General features: G+C 50.7%; 1 protein-coding gene across 17 annotated transcripts in view; it reads left to right on the top strand.

Annotated features, from left to right (window-relative positions):
* SCMH1 (Scm polycomb group protein homolog 1) overlaps nucleotides 1-13,588 on the top strand; it is a 196,408-nt gene extending 182,820 nt beyond the window's left edge. For 13 of the 17 annotated variants that reach the window (XM_067725707.1, XM_067725717.1, XM_067725709.1 and 10 more), the window contains 3 exons: nucleotides 3,046-3,240; nucleotides 11,285-11,415; nucleotides 12,463-13,588. In XM_067725707.1, coding sequence (XP_067581808.1) covers nucleotides 3,046-3,240; nucleotides 11,285-11,415; nucleotides 12,463-12,588 — 452 coding nt within the window. In that variant the 3' untranslated portion in view covers nucleotides 12,589-13,588. Of the gene's footprint in view, nucleotides 1-3,045; nucleotides 3,241-6,210; nucleotides 6,277-11,265; nucleotides 11,416-12,462 lie in introns of all 17 variants that reach the window. The other 4 variants (XM_067725718.1, XM_067725712.1, XM_067725719.1 and 1 more) reach the window with 3 other exon arrangements.
* The last annotated feature ends 1,327 nt before the right edge of the window (nucleotides 13,589-14,915 follow it).

The raw sequence follows: 14,915 nt of genomic DNA, 5'->3' as shown, positions 1-14,915 counted from the left end.
AAAACAAATCTACCTCCAGCCCTCTTCTCTACCCATGACTGCCCTTGGTGTCTTTGTCTCCTCTGACTTTTCTCCAGCCTGTATATGCCCATCCTCTTTCTCCTTTGCCATGAATTCTAGGCCTCTCACCACCGTTCTGGTCATCCTCCACTGGGAACTCTAGTTTTTAAGGTCAGCCTTGCAATGTGATACTCAGAAGATCTGCTTCTCACTGAAAATAGCTGTGTAAGGGCAAGGTCCTTGTCTGTGTTTACCTCTGCATACCCCATGCCTAGCACAGTGACTGGCACACAAAGGGTGCTCAACAAATGATTGTTGAATGAATGAACGAGCTCCCTCTCATGCTGATTGTTCTCATGTCTCCAGCATTCACTGGTGAATTTAATTCAAGTTGATCCTGTGAGGTTAAGGGATTTCATCCCCATTTTATAGACACACAAGCTGAATCCCAGAAAAAAGGTGGTGATCATTGACTAATCATCATGCCAGTAATAGAACTCAAGTGTTCCAGCCCCAACTTCTGATCCCTGGGCCAGTGGTTTCAAAGTTTGTTTTGTTTTAGCAGTAGAACTCCTTTTTTGCAAAGGTAAGATTATATGAAACTCTGGTATATAAAAGCTAGAACCAGAGCTGTTTTGATAGAAGCTGGGATGAGGCCGAGGCTCTAGCGAGGAGCTAGGAATTCTGCAGGGCTCTGTGGAGCACAGCTGGGGAGCACTGCAGTCTTCTGCCCTGGCATCATCCTGCTGAAGGCAGCCAGGGCCTCATCTGATCAGCCTTAAGCTGACTAGGACCTCTCAGAGCCTTGGGTGTGATGCTTCATTTTTCCTCTTCATCTCATTAGGATAAGATTTAATGACCTTGCCTAGTCCAGGTGCCACCAGTCCAGCTTTTCAGACCTCTCAACCAGAATCCAGATTTCTTTTGCCATTCTTAGCATTGCCAAGAGAAGAGACACTTACTGATTTTGCATCAGCATCTGGTGAACCCCTGGCATTGTCATCATGATTATTCTTCACATCTGTTAGCTCATGTGAAGTAGGTCTTTGCTGAGTAAAATGAGTACTAGAAAGGTGAGGTCATTACTGTGCTGATAAATACAGAAACTAGAGTTCATTTTTTTCTTGAGCTATTGCGGAGAACTTCGGTTTACACTCTAACTCTGAATGAAGAATAAAATACAACTCCCCACCTTTGTAAAGTCCATCCCATTCTGTTTTCTCATTTGATGTTCTCAGCATGACAAAGGGTGAGTTTTCCCCATTTTACAGATGAGGAAACTAGTACTCAGAAAAGACAAATATCTTGCCTTGAATCACATACCTAGTGAGAGGCAGGAGCCCAGAAGTAGAACCCAGGCATCCTGTTTCCTGGATTGGATTCCTGTCCTTGTCTCAAAGTGGGACATTGCTATAATCATCTCTCCTGGAAAACAGGAATCTGAAACCTCACCTGCAGAAATGGGGTGGGATATGGTTTAGGTATCCTAGAGCGCCTCAGAGACTTCTCTCTTTCAGAACCGTTTCTAGGAAAGGGCTTCATCAGTTAAATTTCCTGAGATATGGATGAATAGCTGTCTCATGCTAGATTTGACTGTAATCCCATGGTTCACCAAGCAATTTTAGGCGAGAATTAGAAAGTAGTCCTAAAATCCTAAACCATCTTGCCAAAGAGGTCTTACTGTATACCAGACAGTTTCCTTGAATTTAGCGTTCATCAGAGGCCCTGTATGAATCCCAAGCATTACCTAAACACCTAATCTCTAAGAAAAACCACAAAGGACAGTGTAATATGGTCCAGGACCCAAGACATACCCCATAAGCAGAGAAGGCAGTGGCCAGAGGATCTGACTTGGTATGGGTAGAACCCAACCATGAGAGGGAGTCTGCCTCAGGTTCTATAGTGCAAGGATTAGGGGCTGCTGCGTGGGGTTGGGCCGTGGCCTGGGTGTAGAAATGTCAGGATGAGGCTCCCTTTACGAAGGCTTTCCTAGCCATTCTCTTTTTTTTTTTTTTTTGTGGTACGTGTGCCTCTCACTGCTGTGGCCTCTCCCGTTGCGGAGCACAGGCTCCGGACGTGCAGGCTCAGCGGCCATGGCTCACGGGCCCAGCCGCTCCGCAGCATGTGGGATCTTCCTGGACCGGGGCACGAACCCATGTCCCCTGCATCGGCAGGCGGACTCTCAACCACTGCGCCACCAGGGAAACCCCTAGCCGTTCTCTTTTGATGTTCACAAACCCCTTGGGAGAAAGGGGCCTCCCATGCTATAGGTTAGGAGACTGAGGTCCTGAGGGAAGCACCTTGTCTGCTGAGCGGCAGAGTCAAATTCTAACCCAGATTCTGTGCTCCATGCCCATGCTCTCACTACTGTACAACTCCAGCTTCCTTGGAATGTTTCCATAAAACAAGGCAAATATGAAAGGAGGGAGGAAGCATAGGAGCAGATCCTTTGCAGACAGGCCTTTAGCCAGGCATCCAGAAGCATTTCTGAGGTGTCCTGCTGGCTAAGAGGCTCAGCTTCTGAAGTGCCCTCCTCTAAGCAAATGTGTCTCTTCAGCACCTCTATTCCCTGCTCTAGTGTCTTGTGTTAGGGCAGACTCTTCCCAGAATCTCTTCAGCACCCCTATTCCCTGCTCTAGCGTCTTGTGTTAGGGCAGACTCTTCCCAGAATCTCTTCAGCACCCCTATTCCCTGCTCTAGCATCTTGTGTTAGGGCAGACTCTTCCCAGAATAGCTTTCTTTTTTTTTTTAAGGTTCTCCTTGTCAGAAAAAGCCTAAGACATCCAAACCAGAAGAAAACTCAGAGACCATCTAGTCTAAAAGGAAGTCTCTGAGGAGATCCATGTCCAGAGAGTGGCATTGGGCTTGACTAAGGCCACCTAGTGAGAGCCAGAGCCATGACTGGTACACAGGCACCCTGTGACCCAGCCCAGGGCTCTCTGCTTTGCTGCCTCTTACTCCACCCAAACAGATTCCTGGGAGCCAGCGCCCTGGCAGTCCTTTCAGGCTAGTCCCTGCTGTAACTCTGGTTTTACTGTTTTCCAGGTGAGACCTTTGCCCTGGGAAATAGTCTGGCCCGGTCCTTGGAGCCACACTCAGACTCAATGGACTCCACCTTGAATCCCACCAACCTTGTCAGCACCTCCCAAAATCTTCGAAACCCTGGGTACCGGCCTTTGCTTCCATCCTGTGGCCTCCCACTGAGCACTGCCTCGGCTGTGCGCAGGTTCTGCTCCAGGGGTAAGCTTTTCAGAGTTCTGGCTCTCCTGCCCTCCCTCATTCTTTCCTTCTTCCCTTCCTGAACCCTGGGAGGCCAGAAAGGACTTAACTCTGTTGCCTGCTGCCTGGAGGTTGGACTGCCATCTGGGCTACCATTGTGCCTGACTAGGCCCCTGGGGAGCAATTGAAGCTCTGGGATTAGCTTGAGAATAACAGAAACTAAGAGCCAGCGACCTAGAGCCAAAGGAACAGGGAAGGAGTCCTTCATTCATTCATGAGCCATTTATTTGAACACCATCTGTGTTTGTCATGGGGACGCAAAAATCAATCACTTCTTGTCCTTAAAGAGCTCAAAGTCTTGTGGGAGAGACAAACACTTAAATAGGTAACTTGAAAACAACATCTTGAGTGTGGCTAAAGAGATACACTTTGAGTTGCATGAAAGCTGCAAGAAGGAACACCTAACCCGAGCTTGGTATCCAGGGGAAGCTTCCTTGAGAAAGTGTCTGACATTTTAAATGTTGACTATATTAATGTATTAGGAGTGGAAGGCGGGGGAGAGCTTTCCAGGGAAGAGAGTACAGTATGGACAAGGGCAAAGGGATAAGAACTAACACAGATTGTACCAGCAACTACACGCAGTTTGGTATTGCTGAAAAACAAAATGTAATTCTGGGACTTCAAAGGGAAAAGCCTGCAAGCATCAGGGGTTGTATCATAGAGGACCTTAAATGCCACGTTAAAGAGTTTGGAGTTGATCTTGTAGGTAATGCGAAGCTCTGGAGACTTTTACTTAGAGGCAAGACCTAAACAGGTTTGTGTTTCCAGTAGATCATTGACTACTGTGTTGTGGATGGAGCTGAGGCAGGACAAGAGTAGAGAGACCGCTTAGGAGGTTACTCAGGTTTCTGGCCAGACCAGAAATGATAAAGGCCTAGATTAGGGCAGTGGTAGAAGGTTTGTAGAAGAGAGAATAGATTTGAAAACTCTTCATGAGGTAAATTGAGTCAGATTCAAGGGTTGTGAGGAAGGAGTGGGAATGTCTCCCAGGTTTCTAGAAGGGGTGACTGGATAGATGGCGGTGCCATTCACTGAGAGAGGGAACCAACCATAGAAGAGAAAGAAGGGGAGGGAGCCCGTGGGTCATCTAGGTGATACCCAGCAGGCAGTGGCTGTGCAGGTCTGATCCTCAGGGAAGAAGACTGAGCTGAAGTTAAATATTTTGGAGTCATCAGCAAATAGATGGAAGTTGAAGTTGTAGGGTGAATGACCCCCAACTCCCAGGAGTATGTCTAGAATGAAAAGAACAGTTGACCAAAGAAGGAGTTCTGGGGACCAACAAAGTTCAGGAGGAGGGAGCAGGAAGAGGATCCCACCAAGGGGACAAAGGAGTAGTCAAATGTGAGGAAAAACATAAGAATTTGATACTGTGGTGGCCGGGAGTACAGAGAGTGTTTGAAGACGAGTACAACCCAAAAAGGTTTGGTAAAATAGGACTGAGAAATATCTTCTGGATATGGTGATTAGTGAGTAACTGGTGATCTTAGTAAGAGCAGCTTCAGTGGTGCTGGAGGGTGGCGAGGGCAGATTGCCGTGGGTGGGGATATCAAGGAGAGTTTGATGAGAAAAAAGGAGGTGACCTTCAAAAGAAGGTCTTCTAGAGCGGGTGCACGCTGGGCATGTGTATCAGCAGACAACTTGAGCCTTCCAAGAAGAAGAAATTCAGAATATAGGAAAGAGGAGAGAGTAAGGCCTTGTGGGTGGTAGAAAGGATTAGGGACCAGTCTTAAGACAGAAGGAGGCACACCTTGCTCCCTGAGACTGGAGGGAAAATTGGCTGTGGCCATGAGGGAATGGAGAGAGGGCTGAGTAGGGAAGGGCTCCAGAGTGCCAGGAGATTGGACCAGCCATAAAGAAGACAGGAGGAAATGGGTCAAGGAGGAGGGGATGGTTTGCAGGAAACATGAAGGTCCAGCGATGCTTGGAGCTTGGAGGCTAGTTTGCCAGTTTACAAGAGCTATGGTTTTCTGGTGTGGTTCTTAGAAACCTAGATGTGGGGTGAAAAAAGACAGTTTGAGAGGTAAGTTTTTATGTTGAGCTAGCAGAGCAGGAGGGGGCGGGGAGCAGGGGAGCAGGTACTTAGTGGAGCTGGAAGAAGAGGAGTTTAGATCATCAACACTGGATCTGGGCAGGGTGGGGAAGAAGCAAGGCCGAGAGAAGGCTGAAGGATGGGGAGACTATAAGTTTGATGTGCTAAAAGGGTCTTTGTGACATAATGGTTATGGGGACATAGGTCCCAAGAGAGCTGAAAAGGTGGGATGTTGGGGTCAGAGAGGGGGATGTTTAAAATTCCTAAGTGGATTTGTTCCAAGAGATGCAAGAACCAGACAGTAACCTTGGCAGTAAGCATTTGAAGTATAGTAGAGATGAAAGTCTCTGGAAGCAAGGCAGCAGTTGAATGGATTACCTCTGAGGATTATGGCAGGAATTGGGGTGGAACAGAAGGTAGTGAGTTAAGTACCCAAAAGTCTTCATTTAACAAAGAGCAGAAACCCAGAGATCTACAGATGAAAGTGATCCGGAAGGGCAGACGGTCGGTACATGTCTGGCCTGTGAAGAACACGAGCTTCCGTCGGAAGATGGTCTAAAAGCAGCAGTGGGGAGACAGGAGAATGCCATTTCCACACCCACTGTGGCCTCCCCCAGTCCAGGGATGGATGAGGTGTGAAAGAATAAGACGACTCCAGTAAGCAAGGCCTGCAGTGGCAGAGGGGGTTCTCAGGAAGGCCGAGACAGGGAGAGAAGCCTGGGATGCCCCTCCCGACCCTAACCCCAGCAAGGCCCCACATGGAGCAGCATAAGGAGCTCTGAAGTAGAGGCAGGGCGGAGGGTTGGTGCCCTGCCTTGAGACTTAAGTCACCTCAGCTCTCAGGTCTTCCTGCTCCTCATACACAAAGTGGAGGTGGTGATACTGACCTGCTCTTTTCTCAGGCGTGTTAAATGGATCAAATGGAAGCAGGGATATGGGGTCATTTTGGAAACTGAATCATTCCCGAGGTATGAGGGGGTTACTATTAGTGTTCTCTTCCCCAAAGCCCTGTTTCTGTTAGGCGTGCTTCCTTTTTTTTTAACTTTATTATTTTTTTTATTGAAGTACAGTTGATTTACAATGTAGTGCCCGTCTCTGCTGCACAGCAGAGGGACTCAGTTATACACATATGGGCATTCTTTTTTAATATACTCTTTCCCGTTATGGTTTATCCCAGGATATTGAATAGAGTTCCCTGTGCTCTACAGTAGGACCTTGTTGTTTATCCAACCCTACTGACATATATAATAGTTGGCGTCTGCTAGTCCCAAACTCCCAGTCCTTCCCTCCCCCGCCCCCTCCCCTTGCAACCACAAGTGTGATCTCTATGTGTGTGAGTCTGTTTCTGTTTTGTAGACGGGCTCATCTGTGCCATATTTTAGATTCCACACGTACGTGACATCATACTGATAGGCTGCCTCGCACGGCACTGGCCTCAGATGCCACTGTTGTCTCCCAGGCATCCCACTCTTCCCTTGGGATACACTGGGAGTCTGTTGGCCAAGTCACAGTCTGAATCTCTCTTGACCCTGAAGATCCTCATAAAGCTATGAGAGAATTCTCTTCGGTTGGCCCTAGAATTGTTTCTCTCGAAGAATTTAGATGACAAGTCTATGCCCTCCCTTATTTCATTGATCCATATGGTCGGGCCTCAGTTTGTCAGTCTGGCCTCTTGTGGATGTGCCCCACCTTCCTTAGTCATCCTCAGACTGAGACACTCTGCCTTGCATGAAGAGTGACCACCAGCTGTACCCATTGGGTGGAGAGAGAGACCCCTGGTATAGTCTGTCTGCAGGAACGGGCATAGGAAAAGACAGAGACAGGGCACTAACTTCTCTCTTTCCTAGCTGTGTGGTCCTGGGCAAGTCACTTCACTTCTCTGGGCCTCAGTTGCCTCATCTCTAAACTAAAGATGATGATACTTCCTTCAAAAGCTGTTTTAGGGCTTCCCTGGTAGTGCAGTGGTTGAGAGTCCGCCTGCCGATGCAGGGGACACGGGTTCGTGCCCGGGTCCGGGAAGATCCCACATGCAGTGGAGCGGCTAGGCCCGTGAGCCATGGCCGCTGAGCCTGCGTGTCCAGAGCCTGTGCTCCGCAACGGGAGAGGCCACAGCAGTGAAAGGCCCGCGTACTGCAAAAAAAAAAAAAAAAAAAAAAAACTGTTTTAAGGGTCAAATGAGCTGACGATGCTGGGAGTTGTGGATGTATCAGGCCACTCTCCGCCACATTCAGTGCATCCCAGTCGTCTCTTGCCTGGACTGTTATAGTAGCCTCCTTTTCAACTGATCTCCCTTGCTTCTGTCCTTGCCCCCCTAACGACTGTTATCAACACAGGCTCAGAGTATAAGTTGGTTCGTGTCACTCCTCTGCTCAAAACCAACCTTCAGAAAAGCCAGTGGTTTGTCAGTGGCTTACAAGGTCCTCTGTGATGTGCCCTGCCACTCGTCCCGCCCCACCACATACGTACATACTCTCAGATGTTATTTCCTGCCATGTTCTCTTCACTCACTCTGCTCCAGCACACTGGCCTCCATGCTAACCCTTCAACATGCCAATCAGTCTTCTGCTCAAGGTCTCTGCTCAAATGTCATCTCAGAGATGCTCTCCTGACCACTGTATAAATTAGCAACTTCCTGCCTCCTGCCCTCATGGAGTGTATGTTCTAATGGAGTAGGCTAACAGACAAACATGTAAATATATAATAGTATTATATATGAGTATATATGTGTGTGTATTTATAATATCATTATATAAGTATGTGTATAATTGTGTGTGTGTGTGTGTGTGTGTGTGTGTGTGTGTGTGTGATTCCTAGCTCCCCTGGGTAGAGGAATTAGCTAAGATGGTCCAAGAAGCTAAGATGGACATATTCATGTGTAGTATCTGCTCCCTGCTCTCCATCATCTGTGCAGTTGGTTTCTGTCTCAGCATCGCAGTGGACTTTCAGGGCAGGGAGAAGTGGCTGGCTCACACAGCCCTCTCCAGCTCCCTGTCTACCACCCCTCTAAAAAGCCTTTGGAATTTCTATGGCGCTGATCACCCTGCTTGCTCCAGCACACTTCTGTCCGGTCTGGTCAGTGCCCAGCTACAAGCTTGAGAGGTAATATGTTCCAGTCTCTTCCCCAGGGAGCAGGAGGGGTGCCAAGCCAAGTGTGCTTCGACTTTCAGACCTGGGACCCGGAATGAAGGAATATGAGAGGAGATCTTTAGCCTTTGCAAGACATGGTTGAAGAGTAGGGCCTTTCTACTTTCACTGGTGTTTCACCTCTGACAGTTGGCTGCTGACTGGGCATCTCCTGGGTGGTGAGGATACTGACACGAGCAAGGCAGGGTCCCTGCCTCAAGACAGACCTAGGCTGGCGGGGAGACAGGAAAATATACATGGAACTATGACGTAGGATCATTCATTCATTTAGCAAACGTGTTTGAACATCTGCTGTGGCAGAGCAGGCACTCTTTTATGTGCTGTGAAAGGAAAACACTCTCCTCCTGCCTGTCTCCCTATGTTCAGTACTCTGTTCAGCACTGCTTCACTTCCCCTGCAGACGTTTGGGTTTCCACACACCAAGCAATTCTGCGATGCCACCTGGGCCTCCTGCAGTTTTACTCAGTTCTGACACGAGCTCCCTGGAGGAAGCGTCAGATCCCACAGGATAAGGGCTCCGTCCCACAAGACTGACCCCCCCACACACATACTTCAGCTGCCAGTTCAAAGTCCACATTGTTACCTGTGCTTCTGACTGACTGGCTCTAAATTCGAGGTTCCTGTGATCCCTTCCATGGGTTTGATTAACCTGCTAGAGCATCTCACAGAGCTCAGGAAAACTGTTTACTTGCTAGATTACCAGTTTTTTATTACAAGGATGCAATCCAGGAACAGCCCAATGGAAGAGGTGCGCAGAGGAAGGTGTGGGGGAAGGGGTGTGGAGCTGCCGTGCCCTTCCTGGGTACACTGCTTGCCCAGGACCTCCACACGTTCACCAGCCCAGAAGCTCTCTGAAGCCCTGTCCTTTGGGCTTTTATGGGCTTTTATGGCGACTTCATTATATAGGCAAGGTTGCTTATTTCGTTGGCCGTTGGTGATTGAACTCAATCTCTAGCCCCTCTCCCTTCCCCAGAGGTTGGGGGGAAAGTTCCCACCCTCTAGTCACCTGGTTGGTCCCTCTGGCAACCGGCCCGCATCCTTAGGGGCTTTCTAAAAGTCACCTCATTAACATACCCAGGTGTGGATAAAAGGGACTTGCTATGATTAGCAAAAGACACCTTTATTTCTCGGACCACTTAGGAAATTCCTAGAGTTTTAGGAGTTCTGTGCCAGAAAAGGGGATGAAGACAAATACATACGTTTCTTCTTATTAATCAGAGTATCACAAGGACATAGCAGGGAATAGGAGAAGACAGATAAACATAAATGCATGGAATTACTGTAGGTTGTGATATGTGCTGGGGGTGGAGGAAACTAGAGTAACTGGATTGAGAGTGATTATGTGGGGACTGAGTACTTTTATTAGGATATCAGGGAAGGCCTCTCAGAGGAATCAATATTTGAGATGAAACCCAAATGTTGAGAAGGAATCAGGTGTGCAAAGATGTGGGGAAAAGACAATTTTAGACAGAGGAAATTGTGTGTCTGGGTCAAAGAATAAAAGCATGGCTTATTCAGGAGGCAGAAAGAAAGCCAGAGTGTCTGGAGCTTGGTGAGTAAAGGATGGGGGAAGGGGGAGAGGAGATAGCAAGGGCCAGATGATGGGATGCCTTCTAGACCGTGGTAAGGGGTTCGACTTTATTTCAGGTACGCATTTCGAGGCCATTGCATTTATTGACATGATCCAATTACTTTTTTTTTTTTTTTTTTTTTTTGCGGTACGCGGGCCTCTCGCTGTTGCGGCCTCTCCCGTTGCGGAGCACAGGCTCCGGACGCGCAGGCTCAGCGGGCATGGCTCATGGGCCCAGCCGCTCCGCGGCATGTGGGATCCTCCTGGACTGGGGCACGAACTCGTGTCCCCTGCATCGGCAGGCGGACTCTCAACCACTGCGCCACCAGGGAAGCCCAAGCCAATTACTTTTTAAAGGTTGTTTTGACTGCCTTACGGAGAAAAGATTATTAGAGTGATGTGATGGGGGAAAGTGTCTAGAGATTGAGCTGTAACCAAGAGATCCATGAAATGCTTTGTGAGACCAATTATTTCAGGATTAGACAGGAAAAGTTTCATAAAGGAGCTGATCCTTGAAGGCGACCCTTGCTTAGCTAAGTCAGAGTTTGCCAGAAAAAAAAAAAGGAGAAATTGAAGGGAGAGAAGGGGGCACATTCCGGGCAGAGGGGATGAAGCATGCCAGAGATCTGTGCCGGTGAAGATCATACAGAGAGCTCAGATCCCACAGGGGAAATGGGAGGGGCTGTTTTTGAGCCAAGATTGAGATAAAAGCTCTAAGCAGACCAGTAAATTAACATTGAGATTCCTGGCAGCCAAGGCAAAACTGTTCTGCCTCCAAGTGTTTGGCTGACTTTGCTACAGCCTTGGAGGAGGCACTGGGTATTACCATCCATCACTTTTTTTCCCTTCCTGGGCCCCAAGGACTTGGCTATAATCTAACCCAGCTCCCGAGGTCTCTCTAGAAATGGTCCCCAGAGCCAAAGCAAAAGCAGCCTCACCTGCCAGCTCCTCCACGCCCGCCCCCAATCCAGGTCATCCCCTTACTTCACTGCTACCCCTGATTCAGGTCCAGGCAGAATCACAACCTCAGTTTAAAAACCATTTCCAGAATCAGACCTACCCTTAAGATTTGAGTGAAGAGGGTCTCAGGCCTTTGGTCCCTTTGTTGAAAACCCTTCCCTCCCCCGGTTGCCTCTGGTTCCCCTGCCCTGGCACTGCTGAGCCTCAGTGGTCACACAGGGCCATTGGGACAGGCCAAGGAGCGTGCTGGGGAGTTACAGACCAGTCCCCGCCCATTATGCAGGTGTCCTCCTGTCCTGCAGGGTCGGATCGCCGGGATGCCTCTCGACAGAGTGGCCGGGACCCCTCCTCGTGGACAGTCGAGGACGTGATGCAGTTTGTCCGGGAAGCTGATCCTCAGCTTGGACCCCATGCTGACCTCTTTCGCAAACACGTAGGTGCCCCTGCCTGACCTCTCCTGTGTCCGCTGGGAGTCCTGCTTCTACACCTTATAGACTCTTAAAGGGGCACGAGCTATATACTTGTTCTAGGTTCCTTGAAACTGAGCACAGGCGACACCATACAAACTTAGAGACAGAATCTTGGGTCCCAAACAGCCCTCCCTGGGCACTGAATTCAGCTCACTCCTTTAGTGTAGGATCTGATTCAGCCACACTCCTACTGGGTCCCAGGGACAGGACTGTCCTCTCCTAGGAGCACTTGCTCTCCTAGCTACCTGCTGTGGCCTAAGGCCAAGTTAAAGAGTCTCTTGCCAGGTGGCCCCCAACTCTCCTACCTCATCAGAACCCCATCCTCTACTTTCTCCACTCTGAGCCGCCTCCATCTCTTCAAGTGGCCATTTGGCCCTGTGGCCAGGGGCTGCTGCTGACCCCCCTGCAGTGACCATACTCCTCATCTGGGGCTCAAGCCCACTTCCCTGTAGCCCCTGCCGCCTGGTGCTGTCCTGTGCTTGCGGCACTCTCACTGGTCACTCACTCCTTCAGGCCAAGTGGGTTTGGAGGGTGCTCTTAGGTCAGGCCTGAAGGTCTCACAGCTGCTCAGCGAGTGCCTGCTCTGTGCCTGGCTCACACGGAGGGGTCCCTGCTGCTCAGGAAGGAAGGTGACTCACCCGATAGCCCTTGAAGGGCGATACAGAAATAGTCCGTGATGAGTGACAAGTACACTGACTGGGGAGGCCGCCTGGGAGGAGACGGAATTGAGCTGACCTCAGAGGTTTGGGATCCGGGGAGACTGCCTCTCGGGCAGCAGAGAAAGGAGATTCCTATAAACGTGTGTGAAAAGCTTAACCCGGGGTGGGGGGGGGGTCAGTAGGAGACGCTGGGGAGGGGTGGCTGGAGACAGACGCTGGGGAGAACAGGTAGGCTGTAGCATCGCAGCAGGTTCACTGCCACGTGGCTGGCATCTCCCCGGGTGGCCTTTAATCAGGAGCTGGGGTGGTCAGACCACCCAGGTCTGATGACGCCTCCCTCCATCCCCGCAGGAGATCGATGGCAAGGCCCTGCTTCTGCTGCGCAGTGACATGATGATGAAGTACATGGGTCTGAAGCTGGGGCCTGCACTCAAGCTCTCCTACCACATTGACCGGCTGAAGCAGGGCAAGTTCTGAACAGGGAGACGCAGCCTAGACAACCGAGGGATCGAGCAGAGGGGCCATCCTTCTCCCAGGAAGGAGGGCCATCGGCCCCCTCCCGGGCACCTCAGTGGGGTCCGAGGCTGCCTCAGGACTCCAGGAGGCTGTGTGGAGCTGCCAGCACTGCCCCTCCTGCCATGGTATGTCCTTCCATGAAGGGCCGAGACGGGCATGGGGCCCAGGGTTGCCACTGCTCTTCCCCTCAGCCCTGCCTCGGCTCTGAGGTCTCCTGTATTTATTGCTCAGGCCTGGCCGGCCTCTCCCCAGGAATTTAGACTGAACGCCTTCCAAGTGATGGAGGAAGGGGCTGACCCCTGAGGCCTCGGAAGACGGGGCCCTGAAGTGACACTCGTGCCCGGTCCCCTCACCACCCGCTGGGCCTGGTGTGGCTCCCCATTACCCCATGGCTCCTGCCTTCTTCTCACGAGATCCGCGGACTCCAAACTCATGGTGCAGACCTCTACCTTTTTTAAGAAAAGATCTTTTCTTATTAATTTATTGTTTCTGGCACTTGGGCAAGCCCTCCAGTTCATACCCCTCTCGCTCCAGACACTGGGTTTCAGGAGGAGGGAGACTGCCCTGCCCCGGCCCCAGACAGGCCCTCTCCAGAGCGGTGTGGCCCCTTTTCAGAGGACATTACCTAGGGTCCCTGTCCCCTTGCCTCTCTTCCTCCGCTGGGCCCTCTGCAGCCTCGGCCTCATCTGTGGGAATGGGAGTCCCTGCCCTGCACTGTCCCCACCGCAGCTCCCTTGCCCTGGCCAGAATTTCTGCTGAAGAAGGTTGGGCCCAATGATTTTAAGCCAAGAAGGCCCTGAGATGGATGGGAGAAAGGGGTCTCTAGGCTGGAGTCTGGTTGTACCCACTCCACTGTCCACATGCTTCCTTTGTAAGCAAGTCAGCAGCACAGCTGCCCCCGCTGCCATCTGGACTTATTTTATGTCAATTTGTTTATAAATAAAAAACAATATAGATGCCAGTGTCTTTGTAATCGGTCAACAGATAATCAGCGTGCCTCCGAAGGGCAGGCCACTCCCCTTGTCTTGGTCTTTGCTCCTCGTTTTTATCTACGAGGAAACTTGGACAAGATGCTCCCTGAGTTCTCGTGACTCCAGCAATCCCTAGAGAACAGGCTGTCTGCCACGTGCCCACTGGGGCCCCAGCATGGCGTAGCCCCTGGTGAGACGGTATGAGGTCCATTCTCTGCCCTCAAAGGGCTTTGTGCTCTGGTGCAGCTAGACAGCAGTGTGGAGGAAGCAGCCACAGGAAGGCCGAGCAGGAAGGACAGCGTTCGGGTCAACAGCTCCAAGGAGCCTCAGTGGCAGGGGTGAGGAGAGATGCAGGCCAGCCTGCAGGGCACCTCCTGCGCCGTCCAGGGGCCAGTGCTCCAGTCCAGAACCTCACTTCCCTGTTTATAAAGGGCCCCAGGAGGAGAAGTTGTGGGGCAGCAGCACAGTGCAGGGTAACCTGATAATGACTAACACATCGCTGTGTGCCCCACCAGCTGTGCCATCTGAATTAGAACGATCTCATATAATCTTCACAACAGACCCACTTTATAGATGAGGAAACTTAAGCTCTGATCGAATAGCCAGGAACTGCCAAAGTAGGCATTTAAAGCCCAGGAATCTGACTCCAAGGCCAGGGCCGAGGTTCCAGCCAGTGCAGCTGCTTTATGTGATGCTTCAGGTGGGTCAGTTCCCTCCTGTGGGCCCGTCTGGCTATGAGGGGGTTCGACGAGGAGACCTCTGAGGATCCTACCAGCCCTCACCAGCGACTAGTTCCAGCGTGGCGTTTTCCACTCGGCCACTGTGAGGCTCTAATCACGGGCCCCGTGAAGCAGTCAGGGTCGGGGCTGCCGAACTAGAAGAAGCCCATTTTCCACAGACTCCTGGACCTGTGTCCCGTGAGCTGTGCTGTTTATTCAGGGTACTCCCAAAGGGGGCCTTATTGGACCCTGGCGACAAACTTCTGGAGGTGAAGGTGACACCAGCGTATGCAGGCAGGCCAGGTGTGCTGCCAGGCCGGGCTTGTGGAGCAAAATGGCTCCCACCCACACCCTGTCCCTCGTCAGCAGGCACGCTCACCTTTCCAGGGAACACTCGTTAAGGGCTTCTTGGTGCTAAGTCGTTTGTGGACGTTGGCCCGCTTAAACCTCGCTTACAGCTCTGAGATAACCACCATGTTCCCCCATTTTAAAGATGAGGAAACTAAAGCTTAGAGAGGTGAAGTTATAATATTTGCCCCAAACTCCACAGCTAATGAGGGGTGCGAGACAGCATACTGCCTGCCACACCCACCAGGCA

This window comes from Pseudorca crassidens, chromosome 2, assembly GCF_039906515.1.
Source record: "Pseudorca crassidens isolate mPseCra1 chromosome 2, mPseCra1.hap1, whole genome shotgun sequence".
Taxonomy (NCBI): domain Eukaryota; kingdom Metazoa; phylum Chordata; class Mammalia; order Artiodactyla; family Delphinidae; genus Pseudorca; species Pseudorca crassidens.
Note: the sequence above shows the minus strand (reverse complement) of the source record. Positions and strands in the feature narration are given on the sequence as shown.